Genomic DNA, 27,676 nt, shown 5'->3' with positions numbered 1-27,676 from the left:
GGCTGCCATTGGATCCCGTAAATGAGAAAGCTTGAAATCAGACAAGTACAATACTTGCGGAAAGCCATAAAGCTCATGGGTAGGGATTCCACCTGTTTCCGCGTCTTCACAACACCCCGGAGCTGCAGAGGACAAGCCTGAGTGTCCTCAGAGAGTCTGCCTTCTTGTAGTTGGCAGGGAAATAGCGGGGAGTGAAGGAATGTAAAATCATCCAGGAGTCTTTTCAGCTGCGATGGCCCATGTTCACAGCCAGAGTTGGAGGTCCTGCCTCCGCGCTGCGAGGTCCGAGGGCCTGCCTCTTCCACACAGCCTCAGGGTACCCGGCCCGGGGCACCTGAGGCCACCTACCGTCGCCGCGCTCCGGGCCAAACTCTGCACCTAGCGCTCTCCTGCCCAGTCGCGAGGCACACCGCCCACGGCCCCTGCGATCGGCCACAGGGCCTGCCTGTCTTCGGCGTCGCAGCCAATCCTCATCGCCCTCTAGGCTACGCCCTCCGTTCTTCTAGCGCCAACCGCGCCAGCCACTTCGGAGCCCTGCCCTTGCCCCTCAGGGATTGGTTACTAGGGATGCTCGTCTTCTGCCAGAGCTCCAATCCTCGCCTACCGCCCCGCTCTCACCTCCAGCACCTCGCACCCTGCAGGACCACCTCTGGGACCGAAAACCTTACCCAAAAGCCCGCCTCTACCCATCAGTGACTGGCCTTGGGAGCTGCCCGTCTGTCTCATGACAACCAATCGTTGTCTTTTTCGACGCCGACTGGCCATCGTGCAGCCAATCGGAGCGTGGCGTGAACCCCTCCCGCCGCGCGCGCTTGGGAGGGGTGGTGCGCGAGGCGGAGCCGAGGTGGCCGGAGGCGGCGGTGGCGGCGGTGGCGGCGGCGGCGGCGGTGGTGGTGAAGGCGACTCGTCCCAGCCGGTGAGGGGGAGCAGAGGGCGCGGGGTGACGCAGGCGTCCGGGGACCCGCGCCCCTCGGGCCGAGCCAGGGCGAGGCACTGTCTTGTCGTGGTCCGGGGGCGGGGGCGGGCGAAACAGGGCGTGACAGCAGCGTCGCAGGGGTAGGGAGAGGTTAAAGCCCCCTGCCCCACACACACCCCGCGTCTGGTGCTCTTTGGGGGCCTTTCTAGCCGGATCTGAACCCTCACAGTCCGCGCACACCTGACACCATGTCCCTCCTTGTTGACACCCCCCCCCCCCCCAATACACCTGAGACTGTCCACTTCACTGACGTCCCCCACGCCTCTGGAGCCGTGTCTCCAGGCGCTTGGCACAGTTGGATCTTCACACCTATACGCACCCGAGTCCGTGTCCCCACCGATATTCTCCCTCACACACCTGCCACCGCCCGCGTCCTTATGGATACTCCTCAGATCACCTAAAATCCTTCCTCTGATGAGACCTCCACACCCAGATCCATGCACCCCCACCTCTGCCACTGGGCCTGCACCCCCTCCACTTAGGCCTGAGCCTGTGGTGCCCAACTCGTGGCCCCCACTCACACCTGGACCGGTTCATATCCCCTCACTGCTTTTGCTCATGTCCAGGTCTGTGCCCCTCTCTTGCTTCTTTCCTTCCTTCAGCCACTTGGGTCAGGGCCTTCAGGTAATCTCCCCCATCCCTCCACCTGCTCTGTGCGTTTCCAGGCCTTCTCCATCACACAGCCCAGGCTGTGTGCCCACCTGTACTTTCTTAAATGTGCACCTGTATTTGTGCCCCTCTCTGTAATCCTTGAACCGCAACCCACCACCACCACCACCACCCCGTCCCGCATACATCCAGGTCCCCCAACATTCACCCAAGCCTAGCAATCTCAGGATATCACCCTCCCCCACCCAAAAGAAGAGCCCACCCAGATGTTATCTTTTCTTTTTTGACAGTCTGTAAAGTGATTTCCAGGCTTACAATAATCCCTTTGGCCACCGCAAACCCAGAATTATCTCCATTTTATCAGCAACAAACATAAAGAGACTTGAATTGGGGAGGCAGAGCCCATCCCTCCCTGAGCTTTGCTGACCCTTCTTTGTAGACCTTCCCCATTTTGCCTATCTGTTGTGCTTTTCTCTGAGGGGTCGGTAGGGGAGGGGACCCCCACCTTCTCTGCAGCTGTTCCTCAGGAGTCATGACTTTGAGTCCGGAAAGACTGAGCTGGAAGGGGCGGCCCCTGATCGTTGCTGTAGCACGTGTCTCAGTGTCCCGGGCTGGGTGGGGGCGGGGATACTGCAGGGGCAGGACTTCAGCACCTTGGCTGCCTCCAGCGGCTGGGTCGTCTGGGAGGGAGTTACAGGCTTCCGGCCTTTGACCCCAGCTCTTGCAGTCCAAAGACCCTCAAGAACTCCTTGGGCTCTTAAAGTTGATAAACCTAGAGAGTAGGGAAACACTCTTCAGATTGAGGAGAGCTAATACTGGGGCGCCTGGGTGGCTCAGTGAGGAGAGCTAATACTATAACCACTCTGAGCCAAACTGTAAAACTGATGAGGTGCTGGGAGTAATGATCTTTCTGGAACTGTGTAAGTTTCCTGGAGTATGATTTGCAAGTGTGCAGCATAGAAGGAGACAGTAGCTTTGTTGTGGAAAAGTCATAACATGGTGTGGTTTCCTGTGAAGTCTGTATAGTGCCTCACCCCCTCTGTCTCTCCTGGCAAAGATGGTGCCAGAATATGCCAGAGGGTCATGTCACCTTCACCTTCAGAAACCGAAGCCAAGGGGGTTTTCTGTCCACATTCCAAGAGTGTCATTTAAGATGTTTGTGTTTATGTATGTGCATGTGTGTGTGTGTGTGTATATGTAGATGTATACATATATATGTGCATATACATACGTTTTATATACTACAGATGTACATATGTTACATATATACATATGCAAATATATAAACTTGGACAAAGTATTTGATTTATATGGTTAAAAAAATACAGAAGGACATACAGTGAAAACCAGGCGGGTTTGTCTGCACCCTGTACCCTTCTGGAAGCATCCATGGTCAACTTGCCCTGTTTCCTACCAGAGATAATCTATGGCTTGTATATCCCCCACCTCTTTTAAACCCCTGATAGATTTACCTGAGATTCTTACCAAATGGGTGTGCCAGTTTTATAGCCAGTCGCTTATCAACGACTGTTGAAGTTGTCACTCATACTTTCTCCTACAAGCTGCGCTGAAATGAATAGATGGACACAGTCATGAGCAGATACGCAACGATCATGTGTGGGTTCCAGCCTGATGCTTCCGAAACCCCTTGGTCTTCAGGGAGCTTCCTAGGAGAGGCCAGGCCAAAGGGCATGTCTATTGAAATGGTAATGTTCCTCCCTCAGTTTTCTCTCCGCTGTAAAACTGGCTTGCTTGTTTCCTCTCCCAGCCGCCAGAACAGTTAACAATCAAGTGTCCTGGTTTCTCTAGTCTGATAGGTAAAGCGCAGCCCGAGAGATCCTTTTGAACGCCACTTCTGGGCTTTCTGTCCATCTCTTGGGTGTTCTGGCCCGTGCAGTGGTGATTAAACATTATATCTCTATTCCTCTTCCCCAGTTGGACTAAAGTTCAATCCAAGGAATATTTGAGTCCCTCCTCTGTAGAGCTCTGGAGGAAACCTTGGGTTTGACGAGGGGCCGGGTTGGGTGAGGGGGGTGGGTCCGTTACTTGCAAGAGACAGACCTGGTCATTGGCCACAGTCCTGGGAGGGGAGATTTAATTTTGGCTGTTACTAAGTTTTTGTTTTTCCCTTTGGATCCAGCAGGAGAACTTGACTGTCAGATGAGATTGAGATAAGTCAGATGTTAAATCTTTTGGGGGAAGTTGTCAGCTGTTTCCCGCCATTGGTGCCAGGTGGAGGGCATCATCAGACTGAGGCCAGGCCTTTTCCCACCCGTCCTGTTTTTGTTTTTCGGTTTTGGCAGTTAGATACTAGAGGAATGCTGAGATGATCAGAACTATTAGCTTGATTGGGTTTTGCCAACCAGCTCTTTTTAAAAATGCGTTATATTTTCTATTTGGAGTGCGAAATATTTCTTAATAGCAAGTCCGTAATGTGCGTGTGAAAAGAGTGTACAGGATAACAAAGGTGACACTCAGCTGAAGAGATAGAACGTGGCCCCCGGCAGCCCCTCCCCGGTCACTGCGCTATTTTTAAAATATGCTTGTCAACGTTTGTTTTCTTCCCTGAGTACCTTTTGCTGCAGCGGAGTGCTTGGATTCTAGGGTCTCAACAAAGGTCAGCAGAAGCCAGGTTTTCTGTCGGAGCTGTGTCAACAGGGCGCCCTGAGAGATCCAGGGAGGGGAGGAATGACCTCAGGGCCATGGGCAGGGCACCCGCTGGTGCCAGGAGCATTGGCCTTAGACTCCTGTGTCAGCATCCTGGGGCTGTTGTAACAGATTACCACAAACTGGGTGGCTTCAGACAAGAGGAAGTCATTCCGCCATAGTTATGGAGGTTAGAAGGCTAAAATCAAGGTGTTGCCGGGTGCTAGAGATGGATGGTGGTCTCCGATGGATGGTGGTCTCCGTGAAATTCCTGTGTGGAAAGCTAATCCGAACGTGATGGCTTTAGGAGGTGGGGCCTTGAGGAGGTGATTAGGTCATGAGGGTGGAGCCCTGCTGAATGGGATTGGAGGCCTTACAAGCGGGCCCTTGCCCTTTCTGCTTGGTGAGGCACAGCAAGAAGCCATCTGTGGACCAGGGAGAGGGCTCTCAACCAGACACGCAGTCTGCTGGCACTTTGATCATGGACTTCCCAGCCTCCAGAACTGTGAGACATATTGTCTGGAAGCCACCCAGGCTATGGTCTTCTGTCACCGGCCCCAGCAGACTAAGACTGCAGGGTCGCTTCCTCCCAACGGACAGGAGGGAGAATGTCACCAGGCCCCTCTCCTGGCTTGGTGGCTGTTGGCAGTCCTCGGGGCTTTGGCTTACAGCCACGTCAACCCAGTTTCTGCCCCCATCTTCACACATCGCTCTTCCCTTTGTGTTTTTTTTCTTACAAGGAAACCCATCCGTGGGATTTAGGGCCCGCCATAAATTCAGTATGATCTCATCTCAATATCCTTAACTCATTTCACCTGCAGAGACCCTATTTCCAAATTTGGTGACTTTCTGAGATTCTGGATGGCCATGAACTTTGGGGGGGGTGCACCATTTAACCCCTCCAGCTGTAAAGCCAGAATTTCTGCCAGGATGTTATTCAAAGAAGTGTGTGTCTGGCTGCCTCTGCTGTTTCGGGCAAAACAGGGCTGGGTGGTTGAAGTGAGCAGCCCCTCACTCAACCTGCCTTCTTACTGGAAGGTGGAGGCATCTGCCCAGAGCTAGCAAGGACGGAGACAAGCGAACATGTTGCATGTATGTTTTGCTCTTTGCCCGCCCTCAGCTTGTGCTTACTGGACTGTGAGCTTGGTCCTAGATATTCCAGTCTGTAGAGGAGTCACCAAGGGGAGAACATAACAGGAGCCAAGATGGACGCAGGTTAGCCCGAATCCAGACCCCTGTCCCTTAGGCAAGTCACCGGTGGCACTCATGCTTTATGCTGCTGTTAGACATGGGCGTCTTTAAGACGGCCAAAACGCCACCATGGTGCCCGGAGCCTGGGCTCCAGGAATGGAACGAACTTGAAGCCTGACCATACCATTGTTCTACAGTCTGTAAATACCTGTGAGACAGGGACAGATGCAGAGGAGGCAGAAACACTGGGGCTCAGAAGGGTAGGGGACGGAGATGTGGATCCGTTCTCACCAAATGACTGGAGCTCTGTAATTGATGAGTTCTAGCAGAGGATTGGGATGCTAACTCAGGGAGCAGAAGATTCTCAGAGATCTGAAAGCCAGCAAGGAGTTAGCTAGATGGCAAAGCATTGCAAGCAAAGGGAACAAGAGAGCCTGGGTATTTGGGAACACAAGGCAAGGAGTGTGAGAGGAGATTGAGGGACCTGGTCCGTGGAGCCCATAACAGGCACAGGAGGGGACTCACCTCGAGGCCACTGCCAACAAGGCACGGTCACCATACCTGAGCTCAGAGCCCTTAGCAGCCCAGCCCGTGCCTCCCCAGCACAGGGGACCGGGACTGGGGCAGGAGGTGACAACACCTTGTGACCATTTGCAAGCCTGCCTTGATGAAATGTGCCCATGAAGTGCTCCCGACAGAAGTCATCACCGTTATTCCATCTCTAGGTCATGTGCCTTTGCCATGGGATGAGTGGAAAAAGAGAACATACATGTTTGCATTCAGTGTTAATTAGCCATGCTGACCCAAGTCCCATCCAGTCTATAGTATGTGTCCCTATCGTAAGGGCAGGTTCCCAGGCCTCACTAAGCAGACCCCAAATTAAGCCTGAGGAGGAGCTCAGGAATCCCGTACAAGTGTCCTGGGGATTCTGGAACAGGTGTTCTTAGAACTCCCTGGAGTAGCAGCCCAGAGCTGGAGGAAGATCCTCTAGCTGAAGGAGGGGAGGGACGAGGCTGGCGGGCCTGGCTTCCAGCAGACTGGACAGGCAGACAGGACCCATTACTGGTCAGGCCTTAGGCTGGTCTAGCCTTGGGCTGGCAAGAGGGCATGTGGGAGCCAGGCCTTGAAGAAGGGATAGATTTGGGGACTGTGAGCAGCCCCTTTGGCTTGGAGCTCACGGGTCAAAGCCAAGTGTCAGCTAGCTCTGAATGTCAGTGTGGGAGATGGCGCCGCCCGTTGTGTGGGACAGGGGCGCTGGCATTGGCAGAGCGCTTGGCTGGAACACGTGCTTCCTAAACCATTGTCATGTGGCGGGCAGCAGGGCCCCACCAGCCAGCTTCTATTTAATGCTTTGGGGAAATGAACCTGGAGAAAGCAGGGGTGGGGCGATGCTGGACGCCAGGAACTGATGCTTAGCTCTTTCAGAGGCCCTGGCATGGGGGATGCAGGCTGAATGGTGAGATCTAGGAACTGGGGAGGCCCACTCAGTAGGACCGGGTGGTGTGCAATGGGCTCCATCCCAGCTCTGTCTGACTCCTTAGTATAAGGCGGAATGATACTTACCCACACCTGTGACCCAGCCGACCAGTGTTACCCCAATAGAGTAACAGATGGAAATGGAGGCCTGGGGAGGCTGGCTGGCTTGCTTGCTTATTTATTTATTTATTTATTTATTTAAAAGAGGGAGAAAGAACACAAGTAGGCAGAGAGGCAGGCTGAGGGAGAGGGGGAAGCAGACTCCCCACTGAGCAGGGAGCCTGATGTGGGGCTGGATCCCGGGACCCTGGGATCATGACCTGAGCCGAAGGCAGATGCTTAACTGACTGAGCCACCCAGGCGCCCCCTGGGGAGGTTTAGTAACATGCCCAAGGTCACACGCCGGATTCCATCTTCCCACCACACCAGCGTGGTGTGGCTGGGAACCTATATGGTTCTACTTGGGGAAGGATGTGGACAGGGTAGAAGAGGTGCATTTCTGCTGCCCTGTGAGGGGCGCCGGAGGGGCCGGATGACAGATAGCAGAAGCCCCTGTTAGCAGGTATGTGCCTCTGACTGCTTGCTAAGCAAGGACCCTGAACACAGCCCTGGGCATTGCCTCCCACAGACACGCCTCCCCCCCACCCGCCCCAGCTGGGGAAGCCAGTGGAAAGCAGCCCGTCTCATGCCACAGGGAACCACAGAGTGCTCAGGATAGGGCAGAGCAACTAAGTTCTGGGAGGCGAGGCCAGGACATTTAGGAAGGGCTTTGCAGGCTGTGGAGGAGTTTGCCAGGCCCAGGGTGGGGAGAGTACAGCCAAAGCAAAACTTGATATGTCCAAAAAATTAGTGACTTCAACCAGCAAATAATTGAGTAGATAACAAGCACTGTGCTAGGCTCCCCCTGCGAAAACCCAAGACTTCTGTGGGGATGAGGGCTTTCCACAGGTGAGAGGAGCGTGAGTAGTGTTGAGTACCTTGGTTTGTTGTAGGTCATTCAAGTGCAGTTGGTAACAGGTGTCAGCAGCCCTGTGTTGAAAGGACCCAGGACAGTGATTGACAGTGAGATGTTCTGTGTCTTGCAGAGGCCAGTTTGTCTGGAAGACCCAAGTAGAAGCGAATGCAGCAGGGAGAGACGGGCAACAGCTGGTCGGGGCTGGGTCACCAGGGAACAGCCATTATGTAAGATGCTACCGCTCTCTTAACGGCAGAAGTTAATGCTCATTAACTGGAAAAGAAAACAGCCTTTATCAACAGCCAGAGAGGATGTTAATTGGCTTCCGTTTACTGAAAGATTACAGGATCCATTCCGTGATGGCTTGTAAACTCCATCAACTGTGAAGCTGCCCCCCCCACCCCACATACCCGCTCAACGGCGTTTGCGCAAACATTTTCTTTGTCGCCTGGAGTGGCGCGCCACGCACTCACCAACAGGAATGGTGGCCCTGGCCAGGGAGCTGAGGGAGCCAGGCACACGTGTGCGTGCGTGCGCATGTACCAGGATGGAGGCACACGCGGAGCTGCTGTGGGGATGGGGGTGCTTACAGACTGGGCTGCTTAAGATCCCAGAGCCCTGGTTCCCATTTCCTAGACCATGCTTTCCTAGACCATTCCTAGACCTCGCTTGTGGAATTGCACCCCCCACCCCCATCCTGCTTTGCTGTGCTTTTTGATGGGTGGTAAGATTGCTTGAACAGAAATACGATGTGAAAAAATGAATTTTTGTTCACTGGGGCTGGTCTGTGACTGCTCTCTGCCCGTGGCATGTGGGGTGGAGGTGGCCCCATTGCACTTGACCCCTGGTTCATCCGCAGTGTGGCTCGTGTCAGAAGGTCCTTCCTCTTTACAGCTCAGTGACATGCCTCTGTTCGGACAGACCACATTGTGTGACTGTGTTTGGATTGTACTTAGACTCAGTCAGTGCTCAGTCTTTCGCGCTGGCTTCTCGCTCTCCACTGTTATGTCCGAGGTTTGTCCCTATCGTTGTGTGTGACAGCAGCTCATCCTTTTCTGTCGTGTGGCACCGGAGGCGTGTGACTGTGTTCACAGAAGGTGCTCGACATCCCCGTGAGACAGGCTGTACTAGCGATCCGAGTCCCCAGATGCAGTCTCAGGGTTGCCAGCACTGAGAGAGGTGCTGGGGGAGGCGTGTGGTGGTCAGCTTGGCTGCAGTCTGGAGGTGGAAGCACCAGCAGGGGTGTTGTGGGGCGTGGGTGTTTGGTGTTCTCCCACAAGCAGAGCCTTCGATAGCCCACGTGCACCAGCCTGAGCTGCCTCCGGCCTTGGGGAGTCCCCTTTCTCCCTGCTCCGGCCACCCCAGGGAGCTCATTCCACCACTCCCACCCTGCACGTTCCTCAGGAGGCCTTCCCAGACCTCAGGACAGACCCTGCCCTGCATCTCTCCTGCCGCAGAGTCCCACTCAGCAGCATCCCTGTGGGCCATCTGCCCGCACTCCCCATGCCATCTCCCCTGCCCACTGTGGTGCCACCTCCCCAGGGTGTACACTCTGTAGGCACATGGATCATCGGATTCAACCCCAGAGGGGTGTCCATATTGGACCAGAGCACGCCGGTCTTCAGGTCTCCCCTTTCTAGGACCATCCCCCTGAGTATCAGGACAGGAGGATTCTAGAAGCGTCAGCCCCCATCACAGGCTCCCAGCCTGGCCAAGGCCTGGCCTGCCCAGCAGCACCATTCCAACTTGCCGGGCTCGTCTTACTGGGAGCAGAGGAGTGAATTCCCTTCAGTGCCCCCTGCCCGGCCTCTGAGTAACCCAGAGTACCCTGTGGAAGGCTGGGGCGGGGGGGAGGTGTCTCAAAGCCGGGGGAGCACGGTGAGCGAGTGGGGTAGAGGGATGACATGGGAGCAGCAAGGACCAGGGAGATGAGCAGCAGAGCTGGGCCTCAGGCAGGAGCTTGCCCTGGTCCCTGCACCACCCAGCCTCACCTCTGTGTCTGCTGAATCAGGCTCGGGCACATTCACACCTGTCCTCTAGCGTCCTGGTCCAGCTCCTGCCGCTGCTGGGATCCTCTGGACTACCGCTTGTTATCTGCACAGTGTCAGTCCTCCCACTGCCCTCCTGCCCCCCACCCCAAACCTGCCCCTCCACGTCCAGTCGGCAGAAGGGATCTCGGCCTGGGGCCAGCGTTGGAACAGCAGATCAGTAACAGAGCCTAAGTAGCCATCCACAAGGTCATTGTGATCTGAGCAAAGGACTGAGGAAGTCGGTCAGTTGGGAAGAAGAGAGCACAGTCTTGGTATAAGAATTCCTAGTCACGGATGTCGATTCTCCTGCTCCAGGAGGGGAGCTTAACTCCCCCCCACTCCCCATGGGGCACTGGTTCCAAAGAGAAGAGTCTGGAACAGGGTCACTCAGCAGGCAGACAGATGGCCGCAGACCCCACCTTGACCAAGAGGTCCAAGTTGGCTTCACCGGGATTAAGTCTGTACTCTCAGGTATAATGTCATGAGGGAGGCTCAGCTCTCCTCACCGGCGAGGTCCTCCCAAGACCACACAACCGCAGGCTCATGGTGAGAAAACACCTCAGACAGATGGGCTTGGGGCATGAGGGCGTGGGATTCTGGGGCAGAAGAGGGCAGCTGGGGGACTAAATGGCCAGACGGAACAAAGCCCAGAGTTGTGTGGACAGTCGTGTTGGAACAGGAGTTGTAACAGTCTCACCGACCCGGCCAGCCCGGGCCGCCTTCACGACCAGCACCTCGGGCCAGGCTCCCTCTTTGGTCGCCCTTCTTGGCTCTTCAGGCCGTGGCACTGCAGGGTCTCAAGAGGCCCCTGCTTCTTCTTGTTCTGTTTTATCAGATTCCGCCATGGGCCACTGTCCACTGCCCCTTATTGTCCTCCACTGCCAGGGAACCAGAGCCTCAGAATCCCTGGGCGCTGCTTCACATGAGGCCCCACGTCCGGAAGGTCGGGCAGCCGGGGTTCCTCCCACTCAGACCTTCGGTCCGTGTTTTCAGATGTCCGTGTTTCAGAATGTGTTTCAAACGCCCAGTCTGTTGTGTGCCTCATGCGCTTAGGTTGTGTCCAGAATATTAGGTTTTTCGAATCATGCAAGGCCCAGGGTATCAACCCCAGACATGATTTCTGCAGGCTTCTTCTAGGCTTGTGGGAGCCGGCAGACCAGGGCTACCTTCCAAGTTCAAGACTGGAAGTTCTCAGGCCTTGGTCCCTCAAGGACCTCTTCCCATTCCTTCCTTCTGCCAGGTGCCAGCCCACAGCAGGGACTGCTCACCCAGTGCCCCTCCTTGTCTGTCCCTGCGGGTGGCCTCGCCAGCCCTTGTCTGCCTCTTCCAGGCTCCCGCCCCAGGCACAGAGCCTTGGGCCCCTTGGCTTGCAGCCCAGGAACCCATGCTGTCCCTTTAGGTGCACGACACTTCTGTGAACAGGTTGTCCGAGGGCTGGGTACAAGTTGTCCTCAGGGGATGCTTGAGGGAGGCCGGACCTTCACCCCGCTTTCCCTCCCCTGCTGTTCCTTCAGGTTAAGCAAAGTCTTAAGGGGCACATGGTTCTCTAGAAGAATCATCAGGTCCTGGGGCTGTCCAAGGGTAAGGACTCTAAGGAGAAGGATATGGCCATTTGACTTTGGATATATGCCATATGACTTTGGAATCTGGTGTCAGGGTTGGATTTCCTTATGCCCTTGGTCTGACCCAAGTTTTTCTGTGTCTCATCAGCAAGGTGGAGAAAGAAACCAGTGATCACGACACCCCTAATTGATGGTGGCAGCGGTTACCACCATAGTTGTCTCCAGCAGGGGAACTCGTGCTGCCTTAGTTTCCCCATCGGTAAAGCAGCACCCCTATCGGTGGTGAAGGCCGGTCAGATTAAAGAGCACGGGAGCAGAGGGAGTTCCTAAAACTGCTGTCATGTCATCGTGTGTAGCGTCTGCCTTCACCCTGTTCTCAGCCCACGTGCAGAGCCACAGGTGGGCCCTGGGTGAAGGCCTCAGCCTGAGGGCCTGCAGCTGTGACCTCCAGCACCCCACTCCCAAGAGAGACCAAGGTCAGGCTCTCCCTGCCAAGAACGGTGCTGGTCTCCCCAAAAACTGGGACCCCCAGTCCCTTGCACGGGGCTCCCAGGGCTGCCAGCGCCCTTCCCCAACCCAACACACTAAGCCCCTGGCTTGGAGGCCCCAAGTGGACAAGAAGGAGCCAGATCAGCCCCCCAGCCCCTCCACAGCCACACGCATCTGAAGTGTGTTTCTCTGAAACCTCTGGCACATCCAGAAGCTCATGGTTTTCATAGGGCATTTTTTTCTTTAGTCTTTATTTTAGGGTGACAGAAAAGTAGCAGAAATGCTAAGAGTTCCAGTAGATGCTCCACCTAGCCACCCCCAGTGTTGGTTAGCACCGTACCCGGCACAGTCAGGTGGCAGAAAATAGGCAGCAATGCCACGTGGGAGCTCCCCTCCAGTCTGGCCGCAGGCCTCCCCAGTGCTTCCCCTAAAGGGCTCCTTCCGGTCCAGTCACACTGTCTGCTTCCTCTGCCCAACCCATGACAGCTCCTCGGTGCTTCCCTCATCGTCCACAGACTTTGGACTTGGGCTGAGAACTGCTCGTTCGGGTGTCGCCCAGTGTCTCCTCGGTGTGGTCTGTTTGCTGCTTCCTCATGATCCTTTGGGAGGAATCCCGCCGACGCCATGGGGCATCCTTCCTGGGGCACCACATGGGGGAGGCGAGCTCTCTGTCAGCCCTGTTGGCCCTGTCACGGGTGGTGTTGACCTTGATCACTTCGTCAAGATGGGGTCTGTTCATGAGTGACAGGCTGGGTGGCCTTCTCCTGTGGGGATGTGAGTCACACATTCCCTCTCCCCACCCCCCCCCACCCCCCGTGTAGCTTCCCTTCCAGGCCTTCACTGGCACTTACCTATTCACCTTAGTGGCCCCGAGTCCTCATGCTCATGTATTGGGGAGCACACATTCCAAGGCGTTTGCCAGACCCCCGCCCCCTCCGCAGAGAGGTGTCCCTCCGGCCTCCCTCCGTGCCCGCCCCCATCTCCTGCCCGTTGCGTTCCTGGCTCTGTACTTGCAAACTGCCTTCACGTGGAGTCGGGCGCCTTTCTGGTTTTCTTTGTTTTTTGTTTTTATCATATTTTAAAGATTTTAAAGTTGTTTCCTGGTGACCTGGCAGTTTCTTTGCCTTTTTTTTTTTTTTTTTTTTGGTCTTGGGTTGGTTTTTTTGTGTTTTACTGACTTGAAAGAGCAAAGAACTCTACTTCTTAGAGAAATTAGCCTTTGGTCCAAGGGACAAACTCTGAGATCTTTCCCCCCTCGCTTCTCCAGGGCAAGGATCTCCTTTCTACCCTGTGAGCCTTGGAGAGCTGCCAGGAGGCGCTGAACCCTAGGGAGCAGTTGGCAGTCTCAGACTGCCCGCTCTACTGGGGTGGGGTGGGGGGCCGGTACACTCCCCGCTTCCCTAAAAAGGGCCCTCAGTCTTAGTGTCCTGTGGCGGCCGTAGCAAGTCGCCACAGACTGGAAGCATGAGACAACACAATTTTGTCTCACCATTCTGAGGTTCAAAGTTCAAAATAGGTGCGTGTCAGAGTGGGGGGGGGGGTGGAGGGGCCCCCCTGCACAGTCTCAGAAGGCCCCAGGGCAGGATCTTGTCTCTCCCAGTTCTGGAGACTCCTGGGGTTGCCCGGCTTGTGGCCACATCACCCCAGTCTCTGCCCCCAGTCGCATGGCATCTGTGTCTCCCCTCTGTCTTACCAGATCACGAAGGTGAGGGGATGATCTGGGATGATCTCCCTTCGAGATCCCTTCCTTAATTACATCTGCAGAGACCTTTTACCCAATCCCTTTGGAATCCAGTCACGAGTCGCAGGTGGAGATGTCTCTGGGAGAGCTCCCGTGACTTGCTTCCGGCGCGCTGTCACCTGCGGTGACACAGTCTCGTAGGTCAGCACGACTCTGTGTGGGGACGCTGTTTCTGTCCACAGCCACCACACCAAGGCCCCTTCATGAGTGGTCGGCATTGAGTTTCCGCAGCAGGTCCCGGAGCCAGGCACCTGAGGGAAGGAAGGTCCCGCGGGCTCGACAGGCAGCCCCCTCTGAGCCTGCTTGGCCTGCCCAGTGAGGAGCCACCCCCACCTCCCGCCCCCGCCCTGCTGGATTCTAACCGGCTGGTGCTGCCTGGGTGGCTTGAAGCGGGAGTTGGAGGGAGGGTGAGGCCACAGAGCAGGGCCACTTGAGGCCGAGACCAAAGGGCTGGATCCTTTCTCAGGAAGGCACTTTCACAAAATGTGTCCACAGTAATGTGCCCACGTCCCCGACACAGCGCTGAGAAAGGCTGCACTGTCCATCGCATGCCCAGATGTGGGCATCGTCCCCTGGGGTCCATAGCCGGGGTCCATAGCCTCGGTCCACAGCTGTCCACACCACGGGTCGGGGTGATGCGGTCTCCATGCCCCCCACAAGCGAGGATGCCAGCAGCTGGCTTGAGACGTTCCCTAGGGCCTAGTGTCTCCCTGTGTGTCATGAACAGTTTGGGGTTTATATAAAAATTGGCAAAAGTACCAGCTCCCCGATTCCCCACACACCTAACTCTCCCTACTAATGACATCTTACTTTCCTTTGGCACATCTGTCACAACTAATGAGCAGATACTGACAGGTGACTATTAATTAAAATCTTTGGTTTATTCAGATTGCCTCGGTTTTCCCTGACGTCCTTTTCTTGTCCCCAAATCCCACCTGACATCTAGTTGTCATGTCTCCTTGGGCTCTTCTGGGCTGAGACAGTTTCTCAAACGTTCTTGTTTTCAATGACCTTGATCGCTTTTTTTTTTTTTTTTAAGATTTTATTTATTAATTTGACAGATAGAGATCACAAGTAGGCAGAGAGGCAGGCAGAGAGCCCGATGTGGGGCTCGATCCCAGAACCCTGAGATCATGACCTGAGCCGAAGGCAGAGGCTTAACCCACTGAGCCACCCAGGTGCCCTGACCTTGATCGCTTTGAGGAGAGCTGGTCAGGTGTTTTGTAGGATGCTCTCCAGCTGGGATTTGTTTCGTGTTTTTTTCCTGGCTCACCTGGGTGATGGGTTCAATGAGGACCACACAGGTGAAGTGTCCTCTTTGTCACACCGTATCCATGGCACATGCTGTCAGCCTGACTCTTGGTGGCTATTGACCTTGATAACCTGGCCGAGGTGGCCTCTGTCAGATGTCTCTGCTGTAAAGTTACTCTCTTCGCCCTGTGGGTGCTGCACTCCTTGGGAGGAAGTCACCACATGCAGCCCACACCCAAGGGGTGGGAAGTCACACACACACCCTTCCTCCAGAGCAGAGCAGCTACACAAATTATTTGGGATTCTTCTGCCTGGGAGATTGTCCCTTCCTATGTATTTATGTATTCAATCATCCTTTTCTTTCTTTCTTTCTTTTTTAAGATTTTATTTTTAAGTAATCTCCACACCCAGCGTGGGGCTCGAACCCACAACCCTGAGCTCAGGAGTCCCACACTCCACCACTGAGCCAGCCAGGTGCCCCTAATCATTGACTTCTAACTGTGGGCTTGGGGTTATCTATTTTATCCCTCGGGCTGTAGTCCAGTACTTGTTGCTCAGGGTGTTCCAGCTTCGGTCACCGGCTGCTCTTTCCTTCCCCTCCCTCTCCCGTGGTCACACCCGCATGGGTTTGGTTCCTCCTTGGCAGCTCCAGGCGCTCCGGGCTCATTCCTGCCCGTCTTCCAAGCAGCCATTCCTCCTGGAGCCAGGGCCCATTTTAGGTAGGAATCAGCAGCAGAGGACAAGTGGAGGGGAATCCTATTTGTGCTTTCTAGGACCTTTTCCGCGCACCACCCCCCAACTCCGGCATTGATGTAGGGTCCCTGGGAGGACCTGGAAGGCAGGAGAGGCCTTCACAGCCCACTATTGAGATGTCTGCGTCATTTGCAGCATTTTACAAGAAAGCACCTTGATTTATTGGATAATCTTGAAGCACAGAAACAGAGACCTCAGGAACACCAGTGCAAGGTTGGCATCTTGGTGACATCCGTCCTTCATCCGTTTTTCAGTCTCTTCCTCTCCCTGTTTGCTGAGCTTTGCAGGTACTTCCTCCTCGAGGTTAAATGGAGGTTTCCAGGGATGAATCCTCAAGTATGAGGACCCTTTACTATAAGCTTGGCCAGAAAGAGGCAAACTTACAGTAGGAAAAAGTAATTTCCTAAGTGTTTCTGTGGAGAGATACTCAGGTCCAAGCTGACGAAAGCCCAGTGGGTGCTCAGGTCTAGGCAGGTGGAACCACCTCTTCCTCCTGCTGTGTGACCTTGCCAGAGTGGCTTCATGTCTCTGAGCCCATCTGCCAGGGAGGTACTAGGTTAAAAAAAAAAAAAAAAAAAAAAAGCTCAGAGGCTTGTGATGATCAGATCAGAGAGCTGACGAGGAAGGCGCTTGTCAATGATTAGGCGATCGGCTCCAGGGACCAGGGTTGGGTGGCAGGATTGCAGGTGCCCACATCCTTCCCCCACAGGGGACGGAAGCCAGGCTGGGATGAGCGCCCTGCTGGGGCAGTTCTGGCTTCAGGTGACTCAGGGATGAGTCACAAGCCTGAGGCAGGTCGGGTTGGCCTTCCTCTCACCAGGTCTCTCACCCTGCCGCTTCTGTCCCAGGACCAAGTCTCCTGCCGCCCAGAGCTGGCCTGGAATGGGTAATGGTGTGAAGGAGAGTACGGCGCGCGTGCGTGAGGATGCCGAGGCCATCCTGCCCTCACCCGTCAGTTCCAAGGCAAGTACCCTGCCTCCCGGATGGGCATCTTCCTGAGGTCCCTCTTCTGTGTTCCTGCACGCCGCGGCAAATCGCACCCCCCACACACACACACGCACACACACGCACTCTGAGCCGAGCTGTGTTGTTGGGAGGCCGTGGGCGGAGTGGGGCGCTGGTTGGCCACCTTCTGTTCCATTTCAAGTCCCGTTTGTGATGTGGATCCAATCTGCCCAGCCACTTGGTATGACGCCAGAACCTCGCCCAGATTTTGGCTAGGATGCCAGAAGGTGTCCTTGAACTCCCCTCCCTGCTTGGATTTGCGACCAGGAGCATGAGAGAATGAGTCACGGGGAGGGCCCGCTGCAGGGGCAGACGCTCGCACGCAGGGTGTGCTCCCAGCTCCAAGTCTCCTCTCTGAGGTTCATCTTTGAGTCCACCCTTCACTTGAAGAGAAGGGATATTCCCTTTGAAAGAAGTGGGAGCAACCCTGTCCTTGTTCACCGAAGAGGCCAGTAGGGGCTCTGGCGGCTGCACCCGAGCACAGGCTGACCCAGCCCCACACAGAAACCCGGCTCTGGCACCCACGGGCCATTCTCAAAGTCCGTGGGATCCAAGGCCGCAGCGGGGTCATCCTCTGCCCACCCCACCCCCAGCTTTCCCCAGATTCTAGATTGTTCTGGGAAGCACCAAGTGGGCAGGAGGACTGCTTTGTAGGGTCAATGTGTGGGGCTGGTGTTGCCATTGCTGGGCATGGTGTGGGGGACCAAGGCCAAAACCCAGAGCAGGCACATCTGTTCCTGGTGTAGCAAAGTCCCCAGCCCCTGGCGGGCTGGCTGAATCCCACCAAGCAGATGTGCCCAGCCATAGGCCCAGCATCTATCATGCACTGGGACCGCTTGCTGGAGCTGGTTTTACTCTGCACTGGCCAGCACGGCTGTGGTCAGTCTGATTCTTGTGGCCAGCCTGATGGGGGGAGCCTACTCTGTCAAGTCCCATGTCTTACGAAGGAGCCGTGGGGCATTCACAGCCCACATGGCTCCTATCTGGGGCTTGCCTGCTTTCTCTCTGCTGCGCTGTCTGGCTCATTCTTCACTTGAAGGTTCTCTCCGGCGGGCGGGTATGAAGCCTGGCCATTCCATGATGCCTGGGCTGAGCTCTTCAAAGAATCAACTGGCCCTGGTCACTTAAGAGTCACCGGGAGCGTTGGCCAAATGCGGCAGTGGCCCCCTCTGCTGAGCACGGGTTGGGCTCGCGGCGCATCCCCAGAGCGCCAGACCCTGAGTGAGGGTTTAAGGATGCACATGCCAGGCTCGTGACCGTGAGCGCCACAGGTGGCCCAGGCACCTGCCTGGTGAAGGCCACGGAATGGGCACCTTGGCTCTGCCTCTAGTAGCAGCAGGGCACACGGACCGACCATGGGTAGGCCCTCAGCTCATGGCGGCTCACAACGAGAACGGTGCTCACCTTGACTCCTAGAGGAGATTGGGGGCCGGCTGGGCCTCGGAGCTGGTGCAAGGAATACCACCGAACCTTCTGGTTCCTGACATCCACGGTTCACAAAGTGGGTGTAGATAGCCAGACCTCCAGAACCTTGCTGTGTGATCCAGAAAAGGCAGGGGTCCCCCAGTGACAGGCTTCTATCAGCAAGGAGGAGATGGAACCCCACGGTGAAGCTCCACCTCAGAAACTTAGAAGGGAAAACAGTGCCATGGGAAGTTGCTTCTTCAGGGAGGGGAGATCCCGGGGACATTAAGAGAAAGGAGCTGAAGCCCTCCAGGGACAGGGCCGGGTCGCAGGGTGTCATGGCCCCAGGGAGCACCCAAACCTGGCCCCAGACAGCACGTTGGTGTGTCAGAGGTGAGGAAAGGGGATCAGAGAGGCATTGGTCACTGTAGGCAATCAGAACAGAGCCCAGGTTCAGGCCAGGTGTGTAGACAGACTTGGAGCCCAGCCCTTTACCCTGATCCACCCACTGAGCCAAGCAAACCTGGGGAGTCGCCCTGGACCCCACCATGCCCACCCAGACCCAGGCTGCCGGTTGTACTCCCCACATGCCCCTTATCTGTGCCCTGGTCTTGCCCCCCATCTTTTCACCCTGAGCTTCTGCAGGCGCTGCCTCCTCTCTGGTTAACAGTTAAAAGGGTCTGCCTACCTTCCGTGCATCTCCATTTCTCTTTGGGTAAACCCCAGCCTGCTTGTTGAGCCCACAGGCACCGTGGAGTCTTGCCCCCACCTGCCTTTCATCTCCTCCTCCCTGTGCCCCCTCCCTTTCCCTGTGTCAGCCACCCTGCCTTTCTTGTGGTCCCCTGGGACCCCCAGCTTCTTCTCAGCAAAGCCCCTGGGTGTTCCATTCCTCCCCCTCTAATACAGTCTCACACACAAATCCCGGTTAGCTGCACCTCAGCCCCCTACCCCCACCCCCCATTTTCTCCTGGGACCCTAAGCCCCCTCATTATGGTCATCCTAGATTGGTGACTCCACACATTTTTATTTAATTTTATTTATTTATTTATTTATTTATTTATTTATTTATTTATTTATGAGAGGGAGAGGGACAAACAGACTCTGTACAGAGCCCAGAGCCCGATGCGGGGCTTGATCTCAGGACCCTGAGATCATGACCTGAACCACAATCAAGAGTCGAGGACCTAACTCCCTGAGCCACCCAGGTGCCCTACACGTTTGTCTAAAGCTTCAGTTCATGTCTGGCTCTCCCTGTGGACTAGCAGCCCCACGGACAGTGGAGTGTTGTACACATCCCTGCCCCCCAAACACAAACGTGTCTCATGGCCCCTCGGGGCACCTGCTTCCTGTCAGACTCCAGGGAGTCCTGGGATCACTGACTGGCCTGCCCCGCACCGTCCTTCCTCACTGCAGAACCACGGAAGATGTGAGCCCCTCTGGTCCCCAGTGCTCCTCATGATTGCTTGGCAAGAGCTCTGTGGCCAAGTCAGCTGGGGGGACGGAGACTCCAAGCTGATGAGGGGACTTCTTGTGCGACTCCTCACGGGGAGCTTCGAGAAGACTCGGGAAGGTGCTGGCTCTGAGGCTGGCCTAATAATGCAGGCTGGCCACCATCACCATCACCCTTGCCTTGCCTGACCACTGCGGACCTGATGGAACTTTGTGGAAAGGGGTCACCCGGACACGGGGTCTGGTTGCCCAACCCCGACCTCATCCCCGGACCATAGGGGCCCTTGTCCAGCACGCACAGGCAGTAGGCACAGCCTGTGTCTCCACTTAGGGTGGAGTGACCCTTCTGTTTGGGGCCAGTCTTACTGTAGGCTGTCCCGAAAAGTTGGAAACTCATGGGACAGCCCACCGGTGGGTCACCTCTCATGCTAATGGTCCCTGTCCTCCGGAAGCTTTTCACTATGTCCCACCCAGGTTCTGTGGCTGTTGGACTCACGACGCCTTCCCTCTGGCCTACGGTACCCTGGGCCCAGCAGGACTGTGAAGCCTGAACAGCTGTGCCTTTTACAGCCCTTGACTGGGGACAGAAGGAAGATGCTTCTGCTCGGGGAGGTCCCTCGCAGAGCCGACCCCTGTCCGTCCCTTCCTCGTGACAGACTGTGTGTGTGTTTTCTTGCAGAGTGATCACAGGCAAGTTCTCAGCTCCCTCCTGTCTGGGGCCCTGGCGGGTGCTCTTGCCAAAACGGCTGTAGCTCCCCTGGACCGAACCAAAATCATCTTCCAAGGTAAATGCCTCCTGTGTGTCTGTCCTGTGTGCCAGAGAGGCTTCCCAGCAGCCCCCCTCCTCCGCAGCCCCCAAACTGCACTTACAAATGGGCTTTAAAAATGCCTCTTTAAAATCCACTTAGAAGCCCCGTTAGCATCCCAGGGCCGTCATCACAAAGCACCACAAACCAAGCAGCTTCCATTCCAGAGGCCAGAAGTCTGAAATCGGGGTGCCAGCGGGTTGGTTCCTATTGTGGACTCCAGGGGAGGAGCCCTCCTGGCCTCGTCCAGCGCCCCAGGCTCCAGGCATCCCTGGCTGGTCGCAGCACCCCAGTCTCTGCTTCCCCCCATGGCGGTGTCCTCTCCTCTTAGAAGGATCCTTGTCATTGGATTTAGGGCTCACTCCACTCCAGTATGACCTCATCTTAATAAAATTATATCGGCCAAGACCCCGTTTCCAAGCCTTCAGTTGTACTGGGCTCAAGGGCACAGACATATCTTTTGGGGAGGCCCAGTTCAGATGACCATCAGCCTCCCTCCTTGGGTTAAGCAGCCATAGGATCCCCTGAGGGTGAGGCCTTTCTGTCCCACAGACAGTGACCGGTGCCTACAGGAGGGCAGGCATAAGCCGGGACCCCTGCCACTCCGCGGTTGGGGAGGAAGGGACTGCAGATTCAAGCCAGGCCGTCCCCATTTGTGCGAGCTGGTCCCTTAGCCTCCCCATGCCTCGGTTTCCTCATCCACAAAACAGGACATTCATATCAGCCTCCCGAAGGCGCAAGCTGGCATGGGAAAGAGCCTTCGGCTGGGCGCCCAGCTCCCCTTGCGTCGGCAGCGTTGTTACCTGGAGCGAAGGCACAGCGTTGTGCCCTGCAGGGTTAAAACCGGCCGCATCGGCGTGCGCACACGTCTGCACAGATGGGTGTGCGAGGGTGTCCTGGGAGCATGGCAGACACTCGGCAGATGCTCTGGGAATGAGGAGAGGGAGGCTGCAGGACACAAACCCTTGTGGCCGCAGCGGCTCAGACCCCTGCCAGCAGGGCACCAGGTGGCGTCGGGGAGCAAGGTGCAAGCGATCGAGGGGGGGAGAGGCTGGTCAGGGGCGCCATGCCCGCCCCCGGAGAAGAAAGGGCCAGCTCTGGGCAGAGAGCACAGCGGGGCCCAAGGCCCTCCGTCGCTCTGCACAGCTGGCAGCGAGGCCTTTCCTGAAGGGGTTTGGTTGACTTGGGGTCCACCCGGGTGCAGGGTGCTGAGTGTCAACCCCAAGAGGCACAGGCATCCACAGAGACCCTCACTTTTCCCAGGAGTGAGGTGGCAGCTCAGTCCCCCTGCCTAGGGATAAGTCAGCATGCGGGACTTGGGGAGTGGGGAGGTGGGCTGGGCAGGGGGTGGTGGTGTGGGGCGCAGCAGGTGAGGCGGTTCCCTGGAGGAGGGTGACCCTGCTTGGGCATGCCCCGCCCCTCGGCCCCTGGCGGGGAAGCATCCACACGGGTGGTTCTCGCTCCCTGTGCATTGGGGGTCCCGCAGACCCAGCTCTGCCCTTCACAGCTAATGGCCTCTGTTATGTTTTTGGTTTTTTTCCAGTGTCTTCGAAGAGATTTTCTGCCAAGGTGAGCCACTAGGTCACCAACTCCTGGCTCTGGGGCCACTACCATGTTCCCTACTAGGCTGGCAGGAGGTGATGGAGGCACAGGGCCCGGGGGTGGAGGGAGAGGCTTTACAGAGTGTTTTTTCCATCTGGTTCCTCCACAAGCCAGTTCCCCGAGCTACCAGGGGGCCACCTGTCCTGGTACCCCAAGCTCTGCCCGGGTGTAGCCCATTCTGGCAACTAACAGGAGACCCCCCCACCATTCTTGGGGCGGTGGGGAGGGGACTTGGAGTTCACATTTTATTCTTTTTTTTTTTTTTAATTTTATTTATTTATTAGGGAGAGAGCAAGTACAAATGCAAGAGCAGGGACAGCGGGAGGGACAGGGAGAAGCAGGGAGCCCGAGGTGGGGCTTGGTCCCAGGACCCCGAGATCATGACCCAAGCCAGAGGCAAATGTTTAAGCGACTGAGCCACCCAGGCGCGCCCCCCCCCCCCATTTGATTCATTTTTAAACAGAGGGGGCATTACTTTCTTGGGGAAAGAGAAAGCATGTCTTTAAAAGCTGGACTACTAGACCGACGGACCACACACCTTCTCTGTGGGGCTGCCGTCTGCAAACCTGGCTTGCCCTGGCTCACTTTACTCCTCGTAAGGTCAGGGCAGTAGGGAGAGAGGGGTCCCCGTGTGGGGGATGTGGGGGAGAATGTGAGGGAGATAAGGCGGCGGGCAGGGTTTCGCTAACGTGGGCCCCTGTCACAGCATCTGCAAAGACCCTCACTTTTCCCAGGAGTGAGGTGGCAGCTCAGTCCCCCTGCCTGGGGATAAGTCAGCATGCCGGACAAAAGAGGGTGCTCACGGGGGAATGCTGACCTTCCCCTCCCCGCCAGGAGGCCTTCCGGCTGCTGTACTTCACCTACCTCAACGAGGGCTTCTTCAGCCTGTGGCGCGGGAACTCGGCCACCATGGTGCGCGTGGTGCCCTACGCCGCCATCCAGTTCAGCGCCCATGAGGAGTACAAGCGGGTCCTGGGCCGCTACTATGGCTTCCGCGGGGAGTGAGTGCCCGCCCCCACCTGTCCCCACTCCCCCCCAACCCTCTTAGCTCTGTCCGGTCACCCTGCCCTCCTGCCCTCCACACGCTCGCCATGGCAGAAGTCCTTCCCTGAGAACCCAAGTCCCCAGAGGTCCCATGATCCCAGCTTGCCCCGCAGTGTCCGCAGGGAAGGAACTCTTCCTTCATTTATCCGCACAAGCCATCGGGAAGGGACAGCAGCCATGGGAACCTCAAAATGACATCCACCCCAGGGACCCCACTACTCAGCCATGAGGAAGCCAGCCCCTGCCCTTCGCTTGGTTCTCCCCACTGGCTGAGACCTGTGGGCACCCCGAGTCTTGAGGGGGTCTCACTTTCTCGCCTCCCCCTCTTTCAGAGCCCTGCCCCCATGGCCCCGCCTCCTTGCGGGTGCGCTGGCCGGAACGACAGCTGCTTCACTGACCTACCCCCTGGACCTGGTCAGAGCCAGGATGGCCGTGACCCCAAAGGAAATGTGAGTCCCCAGGCCGGGAGGGCCGCCTGCAGCCACGCTAAAAAGGCACTAATTGTTCCCCCTCGCCCCGGGCTCAGCTTCTGCTTACATCACGTCCAAAGTCTGCACTTCTTTAAAAGATCTATCCATCCATTTTTAGAGAGAGAGTAGGGTAGGGGTAGGGGCAGAGGGAGAGGGAGAGCACAAATCCCAAGCAGACTCCACATTTGAGTGTGGGGCCTGACATGGGGCTTGATCCCATGGCCCTGAGATCATGACCAGAACCGAAACCGAGAGTCGGACCTTTAACCAACTGCACCACCTGGATGCCCCCGCCCCCCTCCCCCCCTTCGTTTGGAATTAACACAGGTAGGTTACACGTGGCCACAGTTAAAAGACAAAGGCGGCTCCCTGCAGTGATCTGGCCTGTGAAGGTGGGATATGGCCCGAGGCACCCATTTCCCCCTCCAGTGACCAAGATTTCGCAGTGCAGTTGTGTTCCTTAAAGAAAGCAAGCACCTACACCCAGCCCCCATTGGGGGGGGGGCAGCTGTGCATTAGCGGAGGCCAGCGGCCCCTCTCTGTGCCCAAGAGCCACCCGCCCCGTGCCTCTGTCCTGCAGGTACAGCAACATCTTTCACGTCTTTATCCGCATCTCCCGTGAAGAGGGTCTGAAGACCCTCTACCATGGCTTCACGCCCACCGTGCTGGGGGTCATTCCCTACGCGGGGCTCAGCTTCTTCACCTATGAGACGCTCAAGAGCCTGCACCGAGGTAAGGGGCTGGTGGGGAGGCCGCACAGGCCACACAGGCCGTGCCTCCCCGGGGCCATGCTTCCCCGGGGCCACGAAGACTTAAGAGGCGGGCCACTGAGGTCCCTGCCCTGGGAGGGACAAGCTCCCGGCCAAGGTCCAGATCAGAACGGCACGGACACCAGGCCACCACGGAGGCAGCTGGACTCCCAGCCTTCCTTGCCGAGTTTTAAGACTAGCTTGGTGACATCCTGAGTGTCACCAAGAGCAGTGACAGTCACTTGTGCCCAAAGCGTCCGGATACAACCTAGCCAGAAGGGGAAGAGGGCTCTTGGGTGGTGGTAATTTTGAGGAATTCAGAAAGCGCAGAAGTGTACAGAGAACAGTAGACCGCTACCCGGACCGGCTACCCCAGGCAACCAGGTGTTAACAGTGTTCCAAGATGGTTTTTGTTAAAGAAAGCAAATGTTCCCGCTCCCAGCTCTGCTCCCTCTGCAGGGCCCCAAGCCACCTCTGAGTCTATCCTGCAGTACCCGAGGCTCTGTCCCATCGGCTTTGTAAGCCGGCCTCCCCTGTTCCCAGGTTGTCAGGGATCAGCCCGACAGCGATCACAGGTGATCACCCCGGAGTGCCTCCCTGTGTGTTCTGTGTGAGCCCCAGGTTTTGGCATTTACTCCACTCCCCCCTCTGCCTAGCCCCATCCCTGCTCACTCACCACCCTCGGGTGCTGGTGGAGTCCTTCACCCTCGGCCACTGTGCGCGGTGAGGAACGCTGTCTCACGGGGCTTGCTCCTATTAAATTTATAAGCCCATGTTTTTAAAGAACTCTGTTGTTTGGTTGCTGCCCCCCACTCCATCCTGCCCACATGTCCTGTCCTGGCAGCTGCTCGCCCTGCCTGCCCCTGTACCCCTGCAGACAGTGTCCATGGAGCAGGCTGGGGGCGTGGAGAGGGCTGCCAGCCCCAACAAGAGGGATCAGATGTGAGCTCGCTGTGCGCGGTAGGACTTGGCTAAGTGATTATTTGTGCATTTCTGCCTTTCTTAAAAAGTTTTCTTCTCAAAAGGAATGGCTAGAGGGTGAGGAGGCCCAGGGCGGGAAGGTCCTGGGGAGCAGGGGGTCGGACTGTGAGCTCTGAGCTCGTGTGAGCGCCAGCTCGGGGGTCCGGCCCCCACACAATGACGCCGCCCCTCTGTGCCCGCCCGCAGAGTACAGCGGCCGCCCGCAGCCCTACCCCTTTGAGCGCATGATATTCGGGGCCTGCGCCGGCCTCATCGGGCAGTCGGCCTCATACCCGCTGGACGTGGTGCGGCGGCGCATGCAGACGGCTGGGGTCACCGGGCACCCACACGCCTCCATCGTGGGCACGCTGCAGGCTATCGTGCGGGAGGAGGGCGCTGTGCGCGGCCTCTACAAGGGCCTGAGCATGAACTGGCTCAAGGGCCCCATCGCCGTGGGCATCAGCTTCACCACCTTCGACCTCATGCAGATCCTGCTTCGGCACCTGCAGAGCTAGGGACCCGCGCGCCAGGGAGCCGGGCTTCCATGTGCGGTGGACCACCGACCCCGTGTTTCTGAGCCTGTGGGGTGAGGGTGCGCTCGATTCCACCCTGGGAACCGGGACGTCGGAGCACCTTGTAGAACAAGCTGGGGGGCCTTGTTGGGGTCCCAAAGGCAGTGGTCCTTGAAGTGCAATGTTGGGACTGGTGGGCGGGGCCTCTCAGGCTCTCCCCAGCCCTCCTCCCCAGGTGGGAGGCCCTGCGTTCTGGAGGGGCTGCCCTAAATGCCCCAAGCTGGGAGTGACCAGCGCCACCTCCTGGTGCTCTGTGACCTGGGACACGGTCCTGGTTCTAGTGACCCAATGCCCATCGGGCCTGGAGCCAGACTTCGCCTGCCCCTGTTCTTACAGAGAGGAGGGAGCCCCAGCATGGACAGAGAGGCCCCAGCCTCCCAGCCCTGGTGAGGTGGGGCTGTCCTCATTTTCAGCTGGGGCTAGAAAAATAGTATCTTGCCCCCCAACTCTGCCCCCCAACCCCCAAACCCACTTCCCCGCCCACCTGTCTTGCCTTTGCCATTACTTCCCAGATGACATGACTCCTCTGTCACCAGAGCCTCCTGATAGCATTATTTGGGTCCTGGACTCTGTGGCCCAAATAAGGCCCCAGGAGTAGGTCATCTCCTCTCTTGCCCACCCACCTGGTTTGTAATGTTCCCAGGAGGGTTGTGCCGCCTCCAGCCAGCAGGGTTTGTGGAATCGCCATGGCTTTGGGCCTGAGTCCTAACCTGGAGGCATCTGCTGGGACCCAGGTCACCTCCTCTGGGCCAGGAAGCTCCCACCACTGTCCCACAGGCCTCACCACCAGAGGCCAGGCCTCAGGCCCTAACCCTCAGCCCCTAGGCACAGTGGCTCCTGGAGGCCTGTGGCATCTGACGTGTCCCTGGCTCCCCTCCCCCCCTTAGCAGGCACTTGGCCAGGACTCGGCGCAGTTTAAGGCACACAGGGTAGTCTGATTTGCATAAACAGAGTGCATGGAGGTGACCCGCAGCCTTGATCCTCCCAAAGTGAGAGCGCCTGAGACACTGTGTGGCCTGGGGGTGGGCAGTCAGGGTACCCCAGGGAACCCCCAGGGAGTGGTCTCGGAGATGTTCTCTGGGGTCTGCCGGGTATCACAGATGCAGAAACACCCATTTCTGAATGACCTGTGGAGTTTCTTGATTTCTTTTGGCTTTGCTTTTCAATCAGGCTGCCCCTGGGTCTAGTCACAGTAAACCCTAACTGGCCTGATCTGGTTCCAGCAGAGAGTGACCAGAGGGCGACCGGATCCATGGGCAGCCACCCTGTGCAAAAGGGTCTGAGAGGGCGTGCTTGCCCCACGCACAGTTCCAGTCATGACTTTCATTTCTCCCTTGTGTTCTGTCCCATTTCTGTTCTTGCCTTGGACCTGCGGGGGTGAAGACCCCTCTCTCTGTCCTTCCTTGCATGTGTCCCCCGGCCAGCCTGAGTCTCGTCCCCAGGGCCCCTGGCTGTTCTGTTGGGGGGCTTCCCACCTCCTCTGCCAGCCTTGCCCCGTGCCCAGGAGAGGCAGGAGAGGCAGGGGCCCCTCTCAGGGAGATGGGGTGGGGACCCAAGGGCCCGCTGGCGTGAGAGAAAGCAGCAGGGGCTGGGGACCACCCCAGGCAGGTGAGACCAAAGGAATGGTTAGGCGGCACCCTTCTCTGAGCCGCAGGCTGGGCCGCAGAGGGAAGGGCCCCCAGGTCCTGCTGGCCCCAGTGTGCCTCCCCGAGGTGGCTCAGCTGACGGCCTCAGCAGCATCCCCCCCACCCCCAGCCCTGCACACAGCTGGGCCAGTGCCCTCCTCGGCCTCACCCCTCTCACCGGTGTCCATCCTGATCTGGAGTTACATTTTGATGCCATGAAGACACTTTGTTTATATATAATGTTTATATATTTTAAAGATTTGTGCCAAGAGAGTATATTTAATAAAAATTAAAATGATTTTTTTTCCTGA

General features: G+C 57.0%; 1 protein-coding gene across 2 annotated transcripts; it reads left to right on the top strand.

Moving 5' to 3' along the window:
- The first annotated feature begins 798 nt into the window (after positions 1 to 798).
- SLC25A42 (solute carrier family 25 member 42) lies at positions 799 to 27,676 on the top strand. Of its 2 annotated transcripts, XM_082706727.1 has the most exons (9): positions 828 to 916; positions 7,984 to 8,080; positions 16,528 to 16,642; positions 20,217 to 20,322; positions 21,887 to 21,912; positions 22,780 to 22,946; positions 23,322 to 23,438; positions 24,040 to 24,191; positions 25,376 to 27,676. In XM_082706727.1, the coding sequence occupies exons 2-9, from the start codon at positions 8,019 to 8,021 to the stop codon at positions 25,681 to 25,683; spliced, it is 1,053 nt and encodes a 350-aa protein (XP_082562853.1). In that variant the 5' UTR covers positions 828 to 916; positions 7,984 to 8,018; the 3' UTR covers positions 25,684 to 27,676. The 2 variants fall into 2 exon arrangements, with proteins under 2 accessions (XP_082562854.1, XP_082562853.1); XM_082706728.1 differs by lacking the exon at positions 7,984 to 8,080 and having other exon boundaries at positions 799 to 916.

This window comes from Mustela nivalis, assembly GCF_964662115.1.
Source record: "Mustela nivalis genome assembly, chromosome: 1".
Classification (NCBI taxonomy): Eukaryota; Metazoa; Chordata; class Mammalia; order Carnivora; family Mustelidae; genus Mustela; species Mustela nivalis.
This window is presented reverse-complemented; position numbering and strand designations above follow the sequence as displayed.

Bases quoted from the DNA above. Each gene is read 5' to 3' on its own strand.
- SLC25A42 (XM_082706727.1), top strand. From the start codon at position 8,019: ATGCAGCAGGGAGAGACGGGCAACAGCTGGTCGGGGCTGGGTCACCAG. The intron at 8,081-16,527 runs GTAAGATGCTAC...CTTCTGTCCCAG, and splicing joins CACCAGGGAACAGCCATTAT to GACCAAGTCTCCTGCCGCCC. The intron at 20,323-21,886 runs GTAAATGCCTCC...GTTTTTTTCCAG, and splicing joins AACCAAAATCATCTTCCAAG to TGTCTTCGAAGAGATTTTCT.